Genomic DNA, 16,640 nt, shown 5'->3' with positions numbered 1-16,640 from the left:
CTCTATGACTAGAACATCAATAAACTAAAACACCAAATTACAAAATTAAATTATGCCTATTATTTTTTTGCATGTTCACCCAGTGTTCAGTTCACTGAGTGGAATGTGTTTCCTCAGTCCTCACTATCTGTCATGGAGTGTTACCTTTGTAGCTTCCTGGTTCTGATTGTCCAGTTCTTCTAACTCAGCTATCAGTATTTTCTTTTCATTGATACTCTGATTCAGTTCTTTTTCCTTTGACTCCAAGTTAAGTTTTAAGTCATGCAACTGTAAATTCAAATTCATGTCTGTTGAAGCTGTATTTTTAATTACTTCATATTCACTGCTCAATTTTGAAAGTGATATCTGAAGTTCGTCCTTAAATGATAAAGGTGGGGGCAATACATGGTCAGTTGAAGAAGAGATATCAAAATATTACACACAAACAACCAAATGGAATTTGGAGACCTATTTTAAATGCTTTACATTATAAACATTATTATACAATACCTCAAAATGATACATACAATTCAATAAGTCATCTTTATTCAAGTGCAATTTTACTTCTAGCTTCAACCAAAATATTTTTATAACCCTGGACAAGATGTGATAACTTTAAGTTTCTAGTTCCACCTTCTTCACATAAGTCCTTTTCCAGTGGAAAACCTTTCCTATCCACTCCTGCAGCTGCTTCCCTTAAACTTACCCCCATCACACAGACAACAAAAAGCCCAAGTCTCCTGGCTCTTCTGCTTCATAAGACTCAGTCACCAACGGTCACTGAGTGAATAAAATGAAAAATCAATACTCTTTCACTCTATAGAGTTTTCCCTCTCTAGAAAGAAAAGGCTTCTTCTTTTCCCCCTAGAATTCATCATATTACTTGCTTTTGTCAGAACATGGAAACTTTTCTTGACTCAAAAAAGTACCTGCCTTTCTTCCTTTACCTTCTAACAGAGCATGGACTGGGTTCCCCTCTTCAAATCTGATATACCTATACATGGATCTATATATACATTGTATAGTCTATTATTACTTGGTAATTAACATTTTCTCCAAAATCCCAGAAGAGGGACAATTCTCTTACCTCAACCTTATTGTGACATGTGATCATGTTTGTGATTAGTATATTAGCATAAAGCCTTCCTTCATTTATTTTAAAGATTAAACTGCTATGGAATCTACTTTAAACTAAATAAAAATCTCAAATTCCTTCAAATAAAAAGCCTAATAATACCTTATAAAAGAGACCTACAGGGGTTTGGGGATTTAGCTCAGTGGCAGAGCACTTGCCTAGCACGTGCAAGGCCCTGAGTTCGATCCTTGGACCTGGAAAAAAAGAAAAGAGAGAGAGAGAGAGAGAGAGAGACAGAGGGAGGGAGGGAGAGAAAGACCTACAGTTGTGTGCGATGGCACATATCGATAATCCCAATGTCTCAGAAGGCTGGGGATCTCAAGTTCAAAACCAGCCTCAGCAACTTAGCAAGGTCCTAAGCAACTTAGGGAGACCCTGTCTTGAAATAAAAAATAAAAAGGGCTGGGAATGTGGTTACACACCCCTGTGTCCAATCCCTGGTATTTAAAAAAGAGTGAGAGCAGCAAGGGAGCTACATAAGAATATCTGTGTATCAACTCTCATTTCCTCCCAATTCAAAAATTTATTCTGAAAGATGAAAAGCATTTACAAATACCAAATTTTTTTTTCAGTTGGATCTTAAGGGCACACATATTTGTGGCATTCTTAACCAGTAAACAGACCCGTGACAGACATAAGGAAGAGTTACAAATGACTACTAAACATCAAAAGAATGGAAAAATAGCTATCAAGAACAGCTACAGAATCCAAAAGTAACATGAAAGGCTGCACATCCTACCAGATATGTGTAGAGAGGTCTGCCTACTAACTACAAAGTACACCTAGGTCAGTTAAATAAAGAGCAGAATACAATGAGAGCAGAAACAGAAGAAATATACATATATTATATGGTAATTTAAAGAAAGGACTGGGAGAAGTTATTGGAAATTTGGTTAGAAAGAGTGATGGCAAAGATCCCATAATGAACAGGACAGTGCAAACAACTAAGAATATTCCCACTTAAATGCTGACAACTCATTTAAGAAATACTGCCTATATACTAATGTGTAAAGGTACTGAAAATGTGTTTTTAAGAACAATATGTAAGGTATGCTGACATCTGTATTTTTAAAGCAATTTCTATAAATAATCACATATGCCTCAATATGTCTGGAAAGATGTACTAGAAACTGGTAACAGAGACTGCCTGTGGGAAAGAAGTCAAGCAATGGAGGTGCAAAAGATACTCTACATGTACTACATGAAGTTTTTCAGTAGGTACTAAACATAACTATCAGTCAACATGTATTAGTTTTAAAAACTTAAGAATTAAGTTGAAATGAAACACTGGCCTTTAATTTAATACCAGTTTTCAACTGTCCTTTATGTAAGCATAGACAAGGAATTATCCCTAAGTGATACAAACTCAAAAATACCTCTTCCATAACCAACGCTGTATTACAGAACCCTTTTCCATCCTTGCTATCAACACATACAAAAAAGATGCCATTTCTACCACCAAAACTGTCCCTCTTTATCCCTCTTCAAAATGAAATTCCTGCCCACCGTGATGGACCCATTCTAGGGCATATAAGCAGGATATACACTCTAGATCTTCCCACTCACCTATGTATGCTGCTGCAGTCAGGACCTTCATCAGAAACTAAAACAGGGCCTATCGTTTTTTATTCATTATCTATAAGACAACTGGCTTATCTCTACATGTAAACTCTGGCCAGCCACACACTCTGAACCTTGCCCCGGTACTTCAACTTGGCCATACAAGAATCAATGAGATCAGCTTTGTCCTCAGGACTCTATACCCAAACATTCCATTTTGATATAAACTTGTCCTTAGCTGTGAACTGTAATACATAACAGCATTATAATTCTTTCCCCGTTTTTATAGCACCCACCTTTTCTTGACTCAATAATGACTTCTCCTTTTCTAAAGCTTGGACATGCATTTTAAGTTTCAGATTGTCTTCAGCAAGACTGTTATCCTACAGAAATGTTAAAGCAGTGTTTTCAGGTAACAGAAAATTTCCAGTTTACAAAAAAGCAGGGTTACCTATACAACTGTGTGTTTCTACTCAATATTTCATTAATGATACATAAAGTTAGAAGAATACAACACTGGACCATCTAGAGTCAGTTATTCATTTTAGACATTCTACAGGATTTCTTTATTATATTTGAAAAAAATATATTTAACAAAATAACCTATAATTAAGAGAAACTCCTTGAATTTCTTAAAGAAAATAGAAATACATTCCTCACTTTGGTATTCCTCACATAACTTTCATCAAATTGATCTGCACAGAGATATACCCACATTTTTCAATTATACAATTTTTCCCCTTATATAAACATATGGTGCAGGAAGTTTGTTTCTGTTATTAATTGGCTAACATAAGATTACTGTGACAAAAGTTCCTAGGGTAAGTTCATATGAATTTGTTAAATGACCCAAAATAAACTACTCTAATAAATTACTTTTTCTTAGTAAACCAATGCTAAAAGCTTTCTTCTATAACATGAGCTTACCTGGTTTAAACTACTCAGTCTCACTATTTCATTTTCAGCATCTGTAAAAACAATTAAATGAACTTGACATTACAATTATTTAGAAAGTCTTTACAATCACCTCCCATATTAAACTCAGAAAAGCAACCCCATCAAAACAAAGTGTACTTATAAGAACTAGCGAGCATTAACAGTTGAGTTGAACATATTTTTCTCATTTCATACTTCTATTTTGACTACACCAAAGAAATCATAATATAAATGCCAGTTAAAATCTATGTTTAAATCCAATTCTTCAGAAAAGAATTTTAATTGTATTCTGGATGAGTCATAGGTTACTGCTTTCATAAGAATACTAACAACAACTGTTTCCAAATGAGTTGATTAGTTTGGATAACCAGAAATAGTAAAAGGTTGAAGACTTTGTAGGGCAAGGAAGAAACCTCAAAAGCAATAAATGCATATTTATACCACAACAATACAATATCATCTCAATTATCTTAAGTAACTTAGTATGAATGTTCTACATATAGACCCATAAATAGAAGAGATTCTGGAAAAGGAACACAGAAACAAAACTGTGAGCTCAGCTGAAGTCATTCATTGAACATTCAGCTGGGAAATACCGAGCATGTGTGATGAGGCCAACACTTGATAAGAGAAAAATTTAGTTCTTGCTCTTAAAGAGTTTACAATTCAGAGGGGAAGAAACACAAGTTAACACGATTATAATACAGTGTGATACAGCAAACAAAAGGCACCATGAAAGCAAAAAAGGCAAACATCTAGTTCAGACCAGGTGGAGAAAAAGGGACCAGAGAAGTTGCAGTGCAAGTACCAGCCAAGGAAGGCAATACCTGGATTAAACCACTACACTAAGAGTTGGCTCAAAGAAACACAAGGATACTCCACCCAGAGATCACAGCAAACAAAACAGCGACAGAGCCAAGATAGTCTGCTGGTTAAGCTGCGGAGATTGTACTATGGCTAAAGCTTAGAATGGTAGAAAGGGAAGAGCTGAAACTGAAGAGCAGACAGGGATCAGATCATGAGAGGCACTGCATGGCTGACTAAGGAAGTTTAAACTTCATTTTGAAGTTCCTGGTGAAAGATAAAGTACTAAAAGGCAGGGGAATAATCTGCTTTGTTTCTAAAAATTTATTCTTGCTACAGAATGAAAAAATAAAATGAATTGGGAGGCATGGGAACCAGAGAATAAAAACAGCTAACGCTTTTATAACATTGACTATGGGTCAGACAGTTTTCTAAAGAGAATTCTGCAGCAAGTAACTCACAAAGCCCTTACTACTACTATAACAAGGAAGATATTATTATTCCAACCACATACATAAGGAAACTGAGGCAAAGAGATGTTAACTAACTTACCCAAAGTCAGCTAGTTAGTGACAAAAGTTGGATTCCAGCCCAGCTTATTCTTAAAACACTATGCTATTATGCTCCATTAAGACATCTGCTACAGCCAGGTGTGGTGGCACATGCCTGTTATCCCAGCAGCTCAGGAAGTTGAGGCAGGAGGATCACAAGTTCAAAGTCAGCCTCAGCAAAAGTGAGGCATTAAGCAACTCAGTGAAACCCTGTCTCTCAATAAAATATAAAATAGGGCTGGGATGTGGCTCAGTGGTTGAGCCCTGAGTTCAATCCTCAGTATCCATCCCCCCAAAAACAGATCTGCTATAGTTTACACAAGCAAAAGCAATTACGATTGACTGAAATAATCATGGCAATGGAAATGGAAAAGGAGAGAAGGACTAGAACATTTTGTTTTTTAAGCAAATAATGGATCACCTAATATAAATAAATAAATTTATTTTATAAAACAGTTATTCTAATTGAAACCAAATGAGAAAGAGGTCCAGGACCTCACTACACTGCCTTCCCTTTACCTGCATGGCAGTTCTCAGGACAGATGAACCTGTCCTCTGGGATACAATACTGAAATATCACTCAATCAGAGAGAAGATAAGGAAATAAAACCTACAGGACATATCAGTGATGACTTGTAGCATTCTGATTTGAGAGAGTAGTAGTAAATGCTACCAATCACCAAGACTGGGCAAGGAGAAGCTGATGAAGATTTTACTTCAAACCTAATTTTAGTTCAAAAACCCAGGTGGATACATAGAGTTAGCCAACCAGATTAGCAGCTGGAGAAAAAAAGTTGAAGGAGGGGTACAGATGTGAGGAGTCACAAGCACACAAGGGTTGGAAATTTCCAGAGCAGTAATGAATGAGTTCATAAAGTGAGATTTATACTGTGAGAAGAGAAAAAAGTGCAAGATAAAATGCATCTTTTCAGTTGAAGAGCTCCCATTATGTGTTCCTGGCACGAATGAACACTGGTGATTTTTCTATCTCAGTTAATATTTTTTCTCCCAGTGAATACTGGCATAGTAACTAACTATCAAATTGAGCATGAAAAACAGTAGAGGACCTACAGTTTTTATCACTGAGGCCTCTGCTTCAATTTAGGAAATCATTTAAAAAGGTAACAATGGATTTTGAAAGATGGAATGCTGCATTCCCTGACTGGAGAGTCCAGGCTGTGATGAGTTATACAAAGTATCTAATGCTGTGTGGACTAAAAGAAACAGACCCAGACCTCTCCACAGCAATGTCAGACTATAGAAACTCTTCTCAGAAAACTAGGTGGCTTCCTAAATTGCTGACTTCCACGTAAATACATAAAGAATAAAGGGAGGTTGAGGGACACCTCATCGATATTTAACCCTTTTTGATAGAAAATTCTTTTTTGTTATCAATTAACTATGGCAATGAATTCACACCAAACAATTTTAATCAATTATAGTCATTTCCATAAATACTCCATTCTCATGAAGTATTTGATTATTTAAGTGTGAGTGTGTCTCTAAAAACAATTCAAAAGCACTGAAACAGTAATCTGAAATAGGTCCCAAGCATTCTATACCAGACAGTGCTTGTTGTAGTCTGAACACTTCTTCCACTGATGAACTCTGTGGAAGAATTCCTCCCTTTTCTGCCACATTATCACTCTGCTCCATCACAGAAGGCTGCAATTTACTACATTCCAGTTTCGAGTTTTCACACTGTTCAATTATTTGTTGCTTTTCCACACTGAGCTGCTCTTGTTCTCTCTTCAGGACATCTCTGTCATTTTCTGCAGAAGGTAATTTTTTATTTATGTCTTTAATCTTATCCTCAAGTTCTTCAATTTTCTTTGTAGATTCTACTTTTTCAGTTTGTAGAACCTGAATAATATTTTGCATCTCACAGATTTTAGTCTGATCAGTTACTGTAACTCCTGAGCCACCTAGAAAATAAACAAAATCAAGGACCTCATGTGTTAAATACCAAGAAATAAAGAGCTTACTATATATAACTAAGAGATTTAAGAGCATTCAGAACTTGGAAGCTTAAAAAGAAAGGTTAAAAACTATCATAAACTAAGTACTTTAAAATGAATAAAAAATTGGAGAAACATCAGAATCAACTATTAAAATGCCTATGTATCTGAAAATACATTGAAATCATTTATTACCAACATATCATCCACCAAACAATGCAACAAACAAATCTATGAATTGTAATTGTTTACCATAAAAGCCAAAAGGACCTTTCCATTTTGTAGAATCCTGAAAGCAGTGTCATTTTCCAAATGTCTACCAAATGAGTAAAACTAATCATTTATTCCTTTTTTAGAACTTAGTCTCATCCTGGTGTTATAGTACTAGTTTGTCATTTAATTGTGTCATCTAATATGTGAAACTAATAAAATTAATAACCTTGTTGTAATAGATTTTCAAGTTCTTCAATTCGTTCTTTATAGTCATTTAACTCTCCTCGATGCCGGCGACTTATCTCTGCCAGTTTCTGTTGATGTGCATTCTGCAAAACTGACATTTCATGTTGATGATCATCAATTTCCTGACTTCGGTTTTGTTTAAGTTCCTTAAAAAATAAAACAAAATTAACCACATTTGTGATCAATAATTTTACCTAAGGTATTTCACTATTCAAAGTCTATATTATTAAAATTAATTCTCTAAAAACATTAAGTCTGAAAAGAATTTAAACAATTTGGAAAGACTCCACTCCTTCCTGTCTTAGACCTTAAAAATAGTCCTTCCCACCACCTCTGCCCAGCCTGAGTACTAGGAATTGAACCCAGAGCCTCTGACATGTTACACAAGTGCTCTACCACTGAGCTACATCCCTACCCCTTTCCATTTTTTATTCTGTGACAGTCTTACTAAGTTGCCCAGGCTGGGTTCACAATCTTCCTGCCTCAGCCTCCCAATTAGCTGGCATTACAGGCTATATCCCACTTTCCCCTATAGTTTTTCTCCTTTTTAAATATTTTTTTAATTTTTTAAAAAATTATTTATATATATATTTTAGTTGTTGATGGACCTTTATTTTATTCATTTATTTATATGTGGTGCTGAGAATTGAACCCAGTGTCTCACATGCTAGGTAAGCACTCCATCAATGAGCCACAACCCCAGTCCATATTTTTTTAATTATTGATGGACTTTTGTTTTATTCATTCATTTATATGTGGTGCTGAGAAATGAACCCAGCGCCTCACATGTGAGGCAAAGCGCTCTACCACTGAGCCACAACCCCAGTCCCAGTTTTTCTATTTTAATGAGGAAATATCAATAAGAAAATACTGAAAGAAAAATGACCACCAACTTTTCCTCTTCCTAACAACATATTCCACCATTACTAGCATCAACCCTTTGAAAAATCTATACCTGTTTTCCTACTACCACTACTCTTTTGCTCAGGCTTTCCTTCTGCCAGTCCTACTGGAACTCCCAAACTGCCCCAAACTGTCAACCAAATCAAAGTGCCTTACTACCCTAGTTGAGACACCGATGTCTCTCCAGGAACCTGGAATCAGAAGGGATGCATCCTGAGAGTTTCATCCATGAGAGTTTATATACTGCATCCTGCTAGATTCCTGATGCCAGAATGCTCAACTCTTCCTTCAGTACTACAGAGATACTACTGTGGATCCTTCCAGTAAATCCTCTTTTGTTTTATTTAGCCAGAGAATGCTTTTGCTGCTTATAACTAAGAATCCTATTCTATACGTTAGCTGTTTCTTCCTGAGGTGATAAGCGTAAGTCATTCTTTAATCCTATGTACTTATGCACTAGCACTGGGCTCAGAGTTTTACACTTAAACCTCAAAACAATCCTACAAGGTAGGTAAAATGATGACATCTACTTTAATGAATGCAAAACAGAAGCCTGGAAAGGTTAAGTAACTTGCCCAAAGTAGCACAGTTGGTAGCACATCCAGGTCTGACTGGTCAAACACAGGTCTGACTCTGAAACCTACTACACATTATATAATAACAGTGAACCCCCAAAGTAAAAATTCTATATTTGTCAATAATTTCAACACTAAAAACAATTCACTATCATGATATACATATATAATTAAGTCTTTTCTTAAAAGAAATAATAATTGACAGAAACTGTTACCACTGGTCTGGGGATATAGCTTAGTTGGTAGAGTAACTGCCTCGCATGCACAACGCCCTTGGGTTCAATCCCCAGCACCGCAAAAAAAAAAAAAAAAGAAACTATTACCACTAAAGTAAAACAATTATTTCCAATAAATAATACTAGCATTTTATTTTGTCAATATCCTTTAAAAATCTTAAAACTTCAGCAATCTTGGAATTCTATTAATACAATTTTATGAGATACATTATAGAGACATATAAACTACTGAAAAAAATGTTCAAAACCAAATGATTTTGGAAAGAGATGTTTTTATATACCTTACTTGTCTTAAAGTTAATATGAAATAGTCAAAATGTACATCATAATCTATAAAATCATTCTTTGAGAGTTTTACTAATGGCTTGCATTTTTACATAGATTTTAGATGTACAAGAGTGAGTAACAAACATCTGACCTACCTTAATAATATTTTGTAGTTTGCAGATTTCACTTTGATCAGACTTTTGTGTTCCCTGTGACTTAAAAGTTCAGAATAAGAGAATTAGAAAATTGTACCAATTCTCTTATAAAACAGAAACTTTATTAAAAGACACTTTTCAAAATAGAAGAATTTCCCAGGTAGATTCTGACTCAAGAATGCCAAGAACTTTGTTCATTAGACAGTAATACATAAAAAAAGATACCATATACAAGACTGTGCTAACTAACTGGGAGGGCAATAGTTTTGAAAAATAGCTCATGTTAAGACTGAAGAAAGCAAAGTGTAAACCTGAGAATAATTAAGAACCTTTCTAAGAGAAAATTTCTGAAAGTCACCCAATATTAATGCCAATAATAATCTAGTAAAAATCTTTTTAAAATGATTTTACTGAAATCTCTAACTTAGCAGAGATTATTATTTCGTTTAAAAAGAAAATAAAAGAACTTTGGGTTCTTCTCATTCAAGGCTGTATATTTTTCATTTATCTTTTTAAAATGTTTGATACTAAATAACTGTACATATTTATGGGATACAAGTGATGTTTTGATTTATATATACATTGAGATTTTTCAAATCGGGTAATTAGCACTATTATCTCAAATACCATTTATTTGTGGTAAGAAAATTCAAAATCCTCTCTTCAGTTATTTGGAAATATACTACACACTACTGTTATCTATACTCACCTTATTATGCAAAAGAACATCATAACTCATTCTCCCCATTCCTCCTTCTACACTACCCGCCAATGCTCTAGTTTATCTTTATTAACACTTAACTATATGTCATGTTAATGAACCAAAACCTGCTCTAGGACTGAAAGTATAATGGAAAGAATACAGTATTTAGCAGTCAAGAGATGTATATCTGTTTTATAACTTAATCAGTGTGACAATGAGGGTGTTATTTTTGGCAATAACTTTGTTTCCTCATTGATAAAACAGAAGTAATGAATATTTCATGTAGCTGTTAAGGATAATATATATTGAGATTATATATATATATATGAATTTTATAAAATGTAATACAATATTCATTTTTGTCATGCCTCACTAGAAAATTAAGCCTCCTGTGAGGTAAGGTCCCAAATATGCATTTTTCACTTTTATTTTCTAGAACAGGTCTATTATACACTAGGCATTCAAGATATGCTGAAGAGAACAAATCAAAAACCTATCTTTTCCCTATGAAATCTTACCTTCAGCAACATTTCTTAAAAAGTGTCCCTTGGATTAATCAGAATCACCTGGAACTATTTATTCATTTGAACAGTTTCCAAGGCCCTGAAATAAGCTACTAAATCAAAATCTCCAGAGATTAATACAGGAAAACTATGATATTATCGAGTTCTCCAGGTTATTTTTACACATACAAAACTTAAGAATTGGGCTGGGTCGTGGCTCAGTGGTAGAGCAGTTGCCTAGCATGTGTGAGGCACTTCGATCCTCAGCACCACATATAAAAAAATGAATAAAATAAAGGTCAGGCTGGGGATTATAGCTCAGTTGGTAGAGGCTTGCCTTGCAAGCACAAGGCCCTGGGTTCAATCCCCAGCACTGCAAAAAACAAAATAAAACAAAGGTCTATCAACATCTATAAATATATTTTTTTTAAAAATTTAAGAATTACTGCTTTTTGGAGATAAAAAGGACATATTACCCTTTCTAAGGTTTACTTTAGGTATTGGGAATGCTTAGGAACATGGGAAGCATTCAGATCATTTTAAATGGGAAGATTTTTTCCTTTACATAGCTAGATTACATTCACAAAGAGAATAAAAATCATTTACTTTTATGTACTCCCCCCCCTACACTAATGAAGTTAAATTCAAGTTAACAATGTATCAGTTACTCTTTTGTCTTCTTCCAACCTCTGATGTGTAAGACAAAAATGTTCCTTGGAAAAAGTTTATAGCTCCCAAATAGCAAGTATTTCATTTCATTTCTGATGCATGAGAAAAAACACAAAGTAATAATACCAATGATCAGATTTTCATTTTATATATTACTAGAGCTAATAAAAACCTCAGATAAAAGTCCAAGGAAACAGTTTCAAACATAGTGCCCTGGAGTCCTGGTGTTTCCATCAAAGAAGCCTCAAACTCCACGGGAAAAGGAGCTAATGCCACTCAATTTTTCTTTTGATTCCTGGGCTTGCAACTTTTAATTTTGAAAAATGGATCTGTTGCTTTCAATTTAAAAAAAAAAAAAATTCCAAATATTGTACAGAAGGGGAAAGGAGGCTGAGAGGGGAAACATAATCTGACCAAAACCACTCAGAGATCCATGGGCAGAATTAATATACAGGTTTTCTATTATCTTGTCCAGGATTATTTCTGATACCAAACACTTTACATACAGTTTCCTAAAAAGCAACAATATTTTAATTACTCATAGTTTTCAAAAACTCACCCAAATTTACCTACCTGAGCAATATGCCTCCAATGACCAACTTCAGATTCAAGTCTTGACACTTCAATTGACAATCTGTTTATTTCTTGTTGTGATGAAATTATGTCACTAAAGTCCATGTCATCATCACGAAAAGCTGAAGAATGATGACTGATTCCATAACCGAATGAAGACGGCGCAGTGGTTATTGGTACACCACCAGCTCCTGAATGTACTGACTGAGCAGCTGCCTGCAGTTTCAACAACTGATCCTGTAGTGCAATCTGTCTTGCTTTAAGATGGCTGATTTCTACCTATATATTTATAATCCATGTTTTAGAGAAAGTACTTTCAAACAAATTGATCTTTTTATAGCTTCATAACATTAAAAGGTAGAATGATTTGTCTAAGACTAATTATTCACTAAATATCTTTTAAGTTAATCCAAGTCTTTTACAACATTCCAACCATAAGATTTTTATTTAAAAAAATTTAATTACCATAATTAAAGCACATATTTTTTAAGTAGTATGAAGATCAGAATTTACTCATGTATGAAATAAAGCAATAAATTTTTCAGTTAAACATGGGTTTGCTATCTTCTATGAAAGGGTTAATACAGGATATTTCTTAGATTGTTAAAATGTATGAGAAAATAAAAGCTGTGTCAATCTATATATTCAAGTTTCTTTAGAACTTACGCGGGAGGCTGGCAGTGGTGCACACCTGTAATCTCAGTGACTCAAGGAGGTCAAAGATGTAGGATTGCAAGTTCAAGGCCACCCTCAGCAACTTAGCAAAACCCTTAACTCAGTAAGACTCAGCCTCAAAATAAAATATTTTTAAAAGAGCTGGGGATGTAGCTGTATGGTATAGAACCCCTGGGTTCAATCCCTAGTACCCAAGAAGAAAAAGAATGAACGAACAAACAACTGCTACAAGAGTCTTATGTATCTGATTAGGTCTTATGTATCTGGATTTAGGTTTAAATTGCACCATGAATCAGAGGTAATGCTGCTCTGCACAACACAGCTAGAAGAATGCTTGGATTTATAAATCCATTCTTTGTAGGTAACACAGTGAGCCCATGGTTATTAGCTCATGAGTCTCAAAAGGAAATAATGCACTGAAAGAGGCCCTGGCTTTAATGCTGATAAAGAGCAGGCAGTGAAAATCTGACCCTATTTAGGAAAAGGACAATATATGAAAATTCTGAAACCCTGAGTAGAGTTTTGATTAAAGGCTGACAATACTAAATCATAACCCAAATGAAATTATGAACCATAATGCCACATCCATTCTGAGTGAGAGAATACTCAAAATACAAAAGTAAGCTATCTAGACAGACCTGAAATAAACTTTCTATAAAGTACTCAAACTAGCCTAAGGCACTACCATAATAAGGTAGTATAAGACACTACACCAAGACTAAGGAAAACTTGATACTGGGAATTAGACAAACAAAAATCAAACACATTTATGCTTTTATGTCATAACAAACAGATTTTTCATAGTAGAGTCCCTTCTCTAATACAGATTTACAATAGTACATAAATTTCATTCATTTTCCATAAATGATATGAGATAAACTGCATCTTCAGGGAATACAGACATCACAAAGAGATTCAGAAAACAGCAGATGTATATAGTTATGTATTATCATTCATTCTACTAAAGAATACTGAAATCCATATTTTAGGTATAGTTTTAATACAGAAAGAGTTGTCATTATACAATAGACATTTATATCAAGTTGTAGAGCTACACAAGTGCAAAGTTTAATAACAACAAAAACAACAAATTCCAAACCTGAACATTTAATGTGTTCTCTAATAGCAACAGTTAAAAAGAAAATAAAATGCCAATTTTTCCAAGTGTTTTCAACTATGGAGTAAGCATTAGACTCACATATGGAGCTTTTGAAAATTACCAACATCAGGGTCCCTTCCCAGTACACTAATCTTTCCAGGATACTTAATCTTCTGGGTGTATGAACATGTATATTTTTTTAAAGTGTCACTGTTGGGTAGGAACTACTATTCTAATCATCATGTCTGCTAAGTCAGTGCTACTCAGAGTGTGGTCCAGGAACTGATGCCATGTATATCTGCTACCAGTCCACAAGTATGGAAATTCAAAGAGTAAAGTTTAAAGCAGTTTAGCAATAATTTTATATCTGTGTTGAATCTTTTAAAAAGAAAAAAAATAGGTTTGTAGCTTTTGTATACATTTTTTTCTTGCAGAAATTCATATTTATTATGTTTTATAAAATTATAAATTCCCATCAGTTTGAAATTTAAAATTCTAGAGCAAGACAAGGTGGTGCACGCCTGTAATCTCTGTAGCTTGGGAGGTTGAAACAGGAGGATTGTGAATTCAAAGTCAGCCTCAGCAACTTAGCAAGGCCCTAAGCAACTCAGTGAGACCCTGTCTTTAAATAAATTATAAAAAAAGACTGGTATGTGCCTCAGTGGTTAAGTGCCCCTGGGTTCAATCCCTGGCATGGAAAAAAACAAAAAATTAAAGCCTACTTGAAATGTTTATATTTATCTTCAATGTGGTGTGTTTTTATCTTTTACCTTAGCATGTCACTAAGGAACTAGAAACCAATTCATTTAAATTTTAAAAACCCAAATAGGAAGTTATGGCAGAACTGAATGCTTTAGTAAACAAAGTGAATATCGAAATGATCTGGATAATAAAATAGGAAATGGTTCAATTCAAAGTAAGTTTTATTAGGCTCCACTTACGTACTAAACAACATGTCAGTAACAGCATGACACACAGAACAGTCTGTATTTTAAGGATTCAGGATAACACTGGTTAAATTATATAATGTACTAATACTGCAAAAAAAAGATAAGCCAATTCCAAAACAACCATTTCAATCAAACTAGAAAAAAGCAAAAACATTTATAAAACAGTAAGTCAATTATAATATACTTAATTTTGTTTTTCCATGGAAAATGAAGTATATGCCGATATAAAAAAGATACTTGTATAGACAAAGCATTTTTTAAATTTAATTATTACTAAAAATGATCACACTGATTTAAAACAATTTAAGAAAACAGATAAGAAATTAGGTTTCATAAAATTAGAAATTATAAGCAACAGATTTCTGAAGATATTTTATAAAAATTTTTTCTTCTTTTAGAAAGTAGAAATTAATCTCTGCAAAGGTTAGTTTTTATAATATAAACAATAAAAGTTTACCAAGTTTTATTAAATTCAATAATATTTTTATGGGTCTAAAAATATAGTGAAATAAATACAAAGTAACTGTAATAACCTTTACCTCTTTCTGTTGCAGTTGATTTCGGTAACTTGCAGATTGATGTTTTATTTGAAGCTCTGACGCTTCATGCTTTTCTTCCAGATCAGTACAATACTTTTTAAGTCTTTCATTCTAAAAGCAAAGAGAAAAGTATTTTCAACAAAAAGAATACAAGTAAAACATGTTAGTGACGGCTACTGCACAGCATCATAAAAGGCATTGTTTCACAAAAAAATATAAAAGGTCACAGAATAATTGTTTTTAAAATGTACTTTCAAAGTTACAAATGCGTTAAGCATATTTACATAGAATATGTCTAATTCTAAAAAAAAGTGTGTGTGGGGGGGATTGGATTTAATACTACAAAGTCACTGATTGCTTGACTCAGGGGGAGCCCGTCGTCAATCCCAGCAACTGGAGAGGCTGAGGCAGGAAGATCACAAGTTTGAGGCCAACCTCAGCAAATTAAGACCCTCAGCAATTTAAGGACACCAAGTCTCAAAATAAATGAGTAAAATTATATGTTTGAACTTTTGTCCCAAACAGTAAAATCTAACAACAAAAAAAATTGTTTTAAAAAGATTTCGGTTGGAGTACAGGTAGAAAGTTAAGTCCTCATATTATCTGCCTTTTCAGGAAAAAAAAAGTCCCCATTTGAAAACCACTATGAGTAATCAGCTTGAAAAACTACTTTTAGGAGTATATAAGATAGGAACTAAGGGGCTGGGATTGTGGCTCAGTGGTGGAGCACTTGCCTAGCATGTGTGAGGCACTGGGTTCAATTCTCAGCACCACATATAAATAAATAAATTAAATAAAGGTTCATCAGTAATTAAAAAATATTTTTTAAAAAATTTAAAAAGATAGAGACTGAGGATATTGCTCAGGGATAGAGTGCATGCCTAGGACTGTGGGTTCAAACCCAAGTACCACATAAACACACACACACACACACACACACACGTATATAAAAGTCTTAATTATAATTCTATGATTCTAGATATCAGAGTCTTTTATGATGTTGGAAAAGATTTTTAAAAATTACAAAGTATATACCAAAATAGTATGATTTACACATTATTATTCCTTTCTATTTGAATGAATATAGTAGGAACATAATGAAGCAAGAGAAATGAACCCAAAAACTCTCTACAAAAAAGAATTTATTTTTACTACAGATTATTACAGTTAACATTTTACTAAGTATTCCATGAATACATCTCAAACACAATTTAACAGTGATGACCAAGAAAAAGTAGATGACTGATGGTGAAAATTTTGTTTACTCTGGAGATCACTCATTTTCTTTTCAGATTCTAGGAATTTCTGACATCAACAGACATGAAAATTATGATCCAGGGAGATTACATGAATTCCCAGAAAAAAATAAATGAAGCAAATAAAAGGAATAACTATTACATCCATAAATTCT

General features: G+C 33.9%; 1 protein-coding gene across 6 annotated transcripts in view; it reads right to left on the bottom strand.

Annotated features, from left to right (window-relative positions):
- Positions 1-16,640, bottom strand: part of Trip11 (thyroid hormone receptor interactor 11) — a 60,050-nt gene that overhangs the window by 34,685 nt on the left and 8,725 nt on the right. For 3 of the 6 annotated variants that reach the window (XR_007106981.1, XM_047538838.1, XM_047538839.1), the window contains exons 3-11: positions 15,230-15,340; positions 11,967-12,245; positions 9,519-9,578; positions 9,076-9,132; positions 7,363-7,528; positions 6,528-6,890; positions 3,602-3,642; positions 2,971-3,057; positions 145-357 (exon numbers count right to left, since the gene is read on the bottom strand). Coding sequence is in view for 5 of the 6 variants with exons in the window: in XM_047538838.1 (XP_047394794.1) it covers positions 145-357; positions 2,971-3,057; positions 3,602-3,642; positions 6,528-6,890; positions 7,363-7,528; positions 9,076-9,132; positions 9,519-9,578; positions 11,967-12,245; positions 15,230-15,340 (1,377 nt within the window). In the remaining variant the exon portion in view is untranslated. The remainder of the gene's footprint in view (positions 1-144; positions 358-2,970; positions 3,058-3,601; positions 3,643-6,527; positions 6,891-7,362; positions 7,529-9,075; positions 9,133-9,518; positions 9,579-11,966; positions 12,246-15,229; positions 15,341-16,640) is intronic. The other 3 variants (XM_047538840.1, XM_047538842.1, XM_047538841.1) reach the window with 2 other exon arrangements.

Source organism: Sciurus carolinensis, chromosome 2 (assembly GCF_902686445.1).
Source record: "Sciurus carolinensis chromosome 2, mSciCar1.2, whole genome shotgun sequence".
NCBI classification, from domain to species: Eukaryota; Metazoa; Chordata; class Mammalia; order Rodentia; family Sciuridae; genus Sciurus; species Sciurus carolinensis.
Note: the sequence above shows the minus strand (reverse complement) of the source record. Positions and strands in the feature narration are given on the sequence as shown.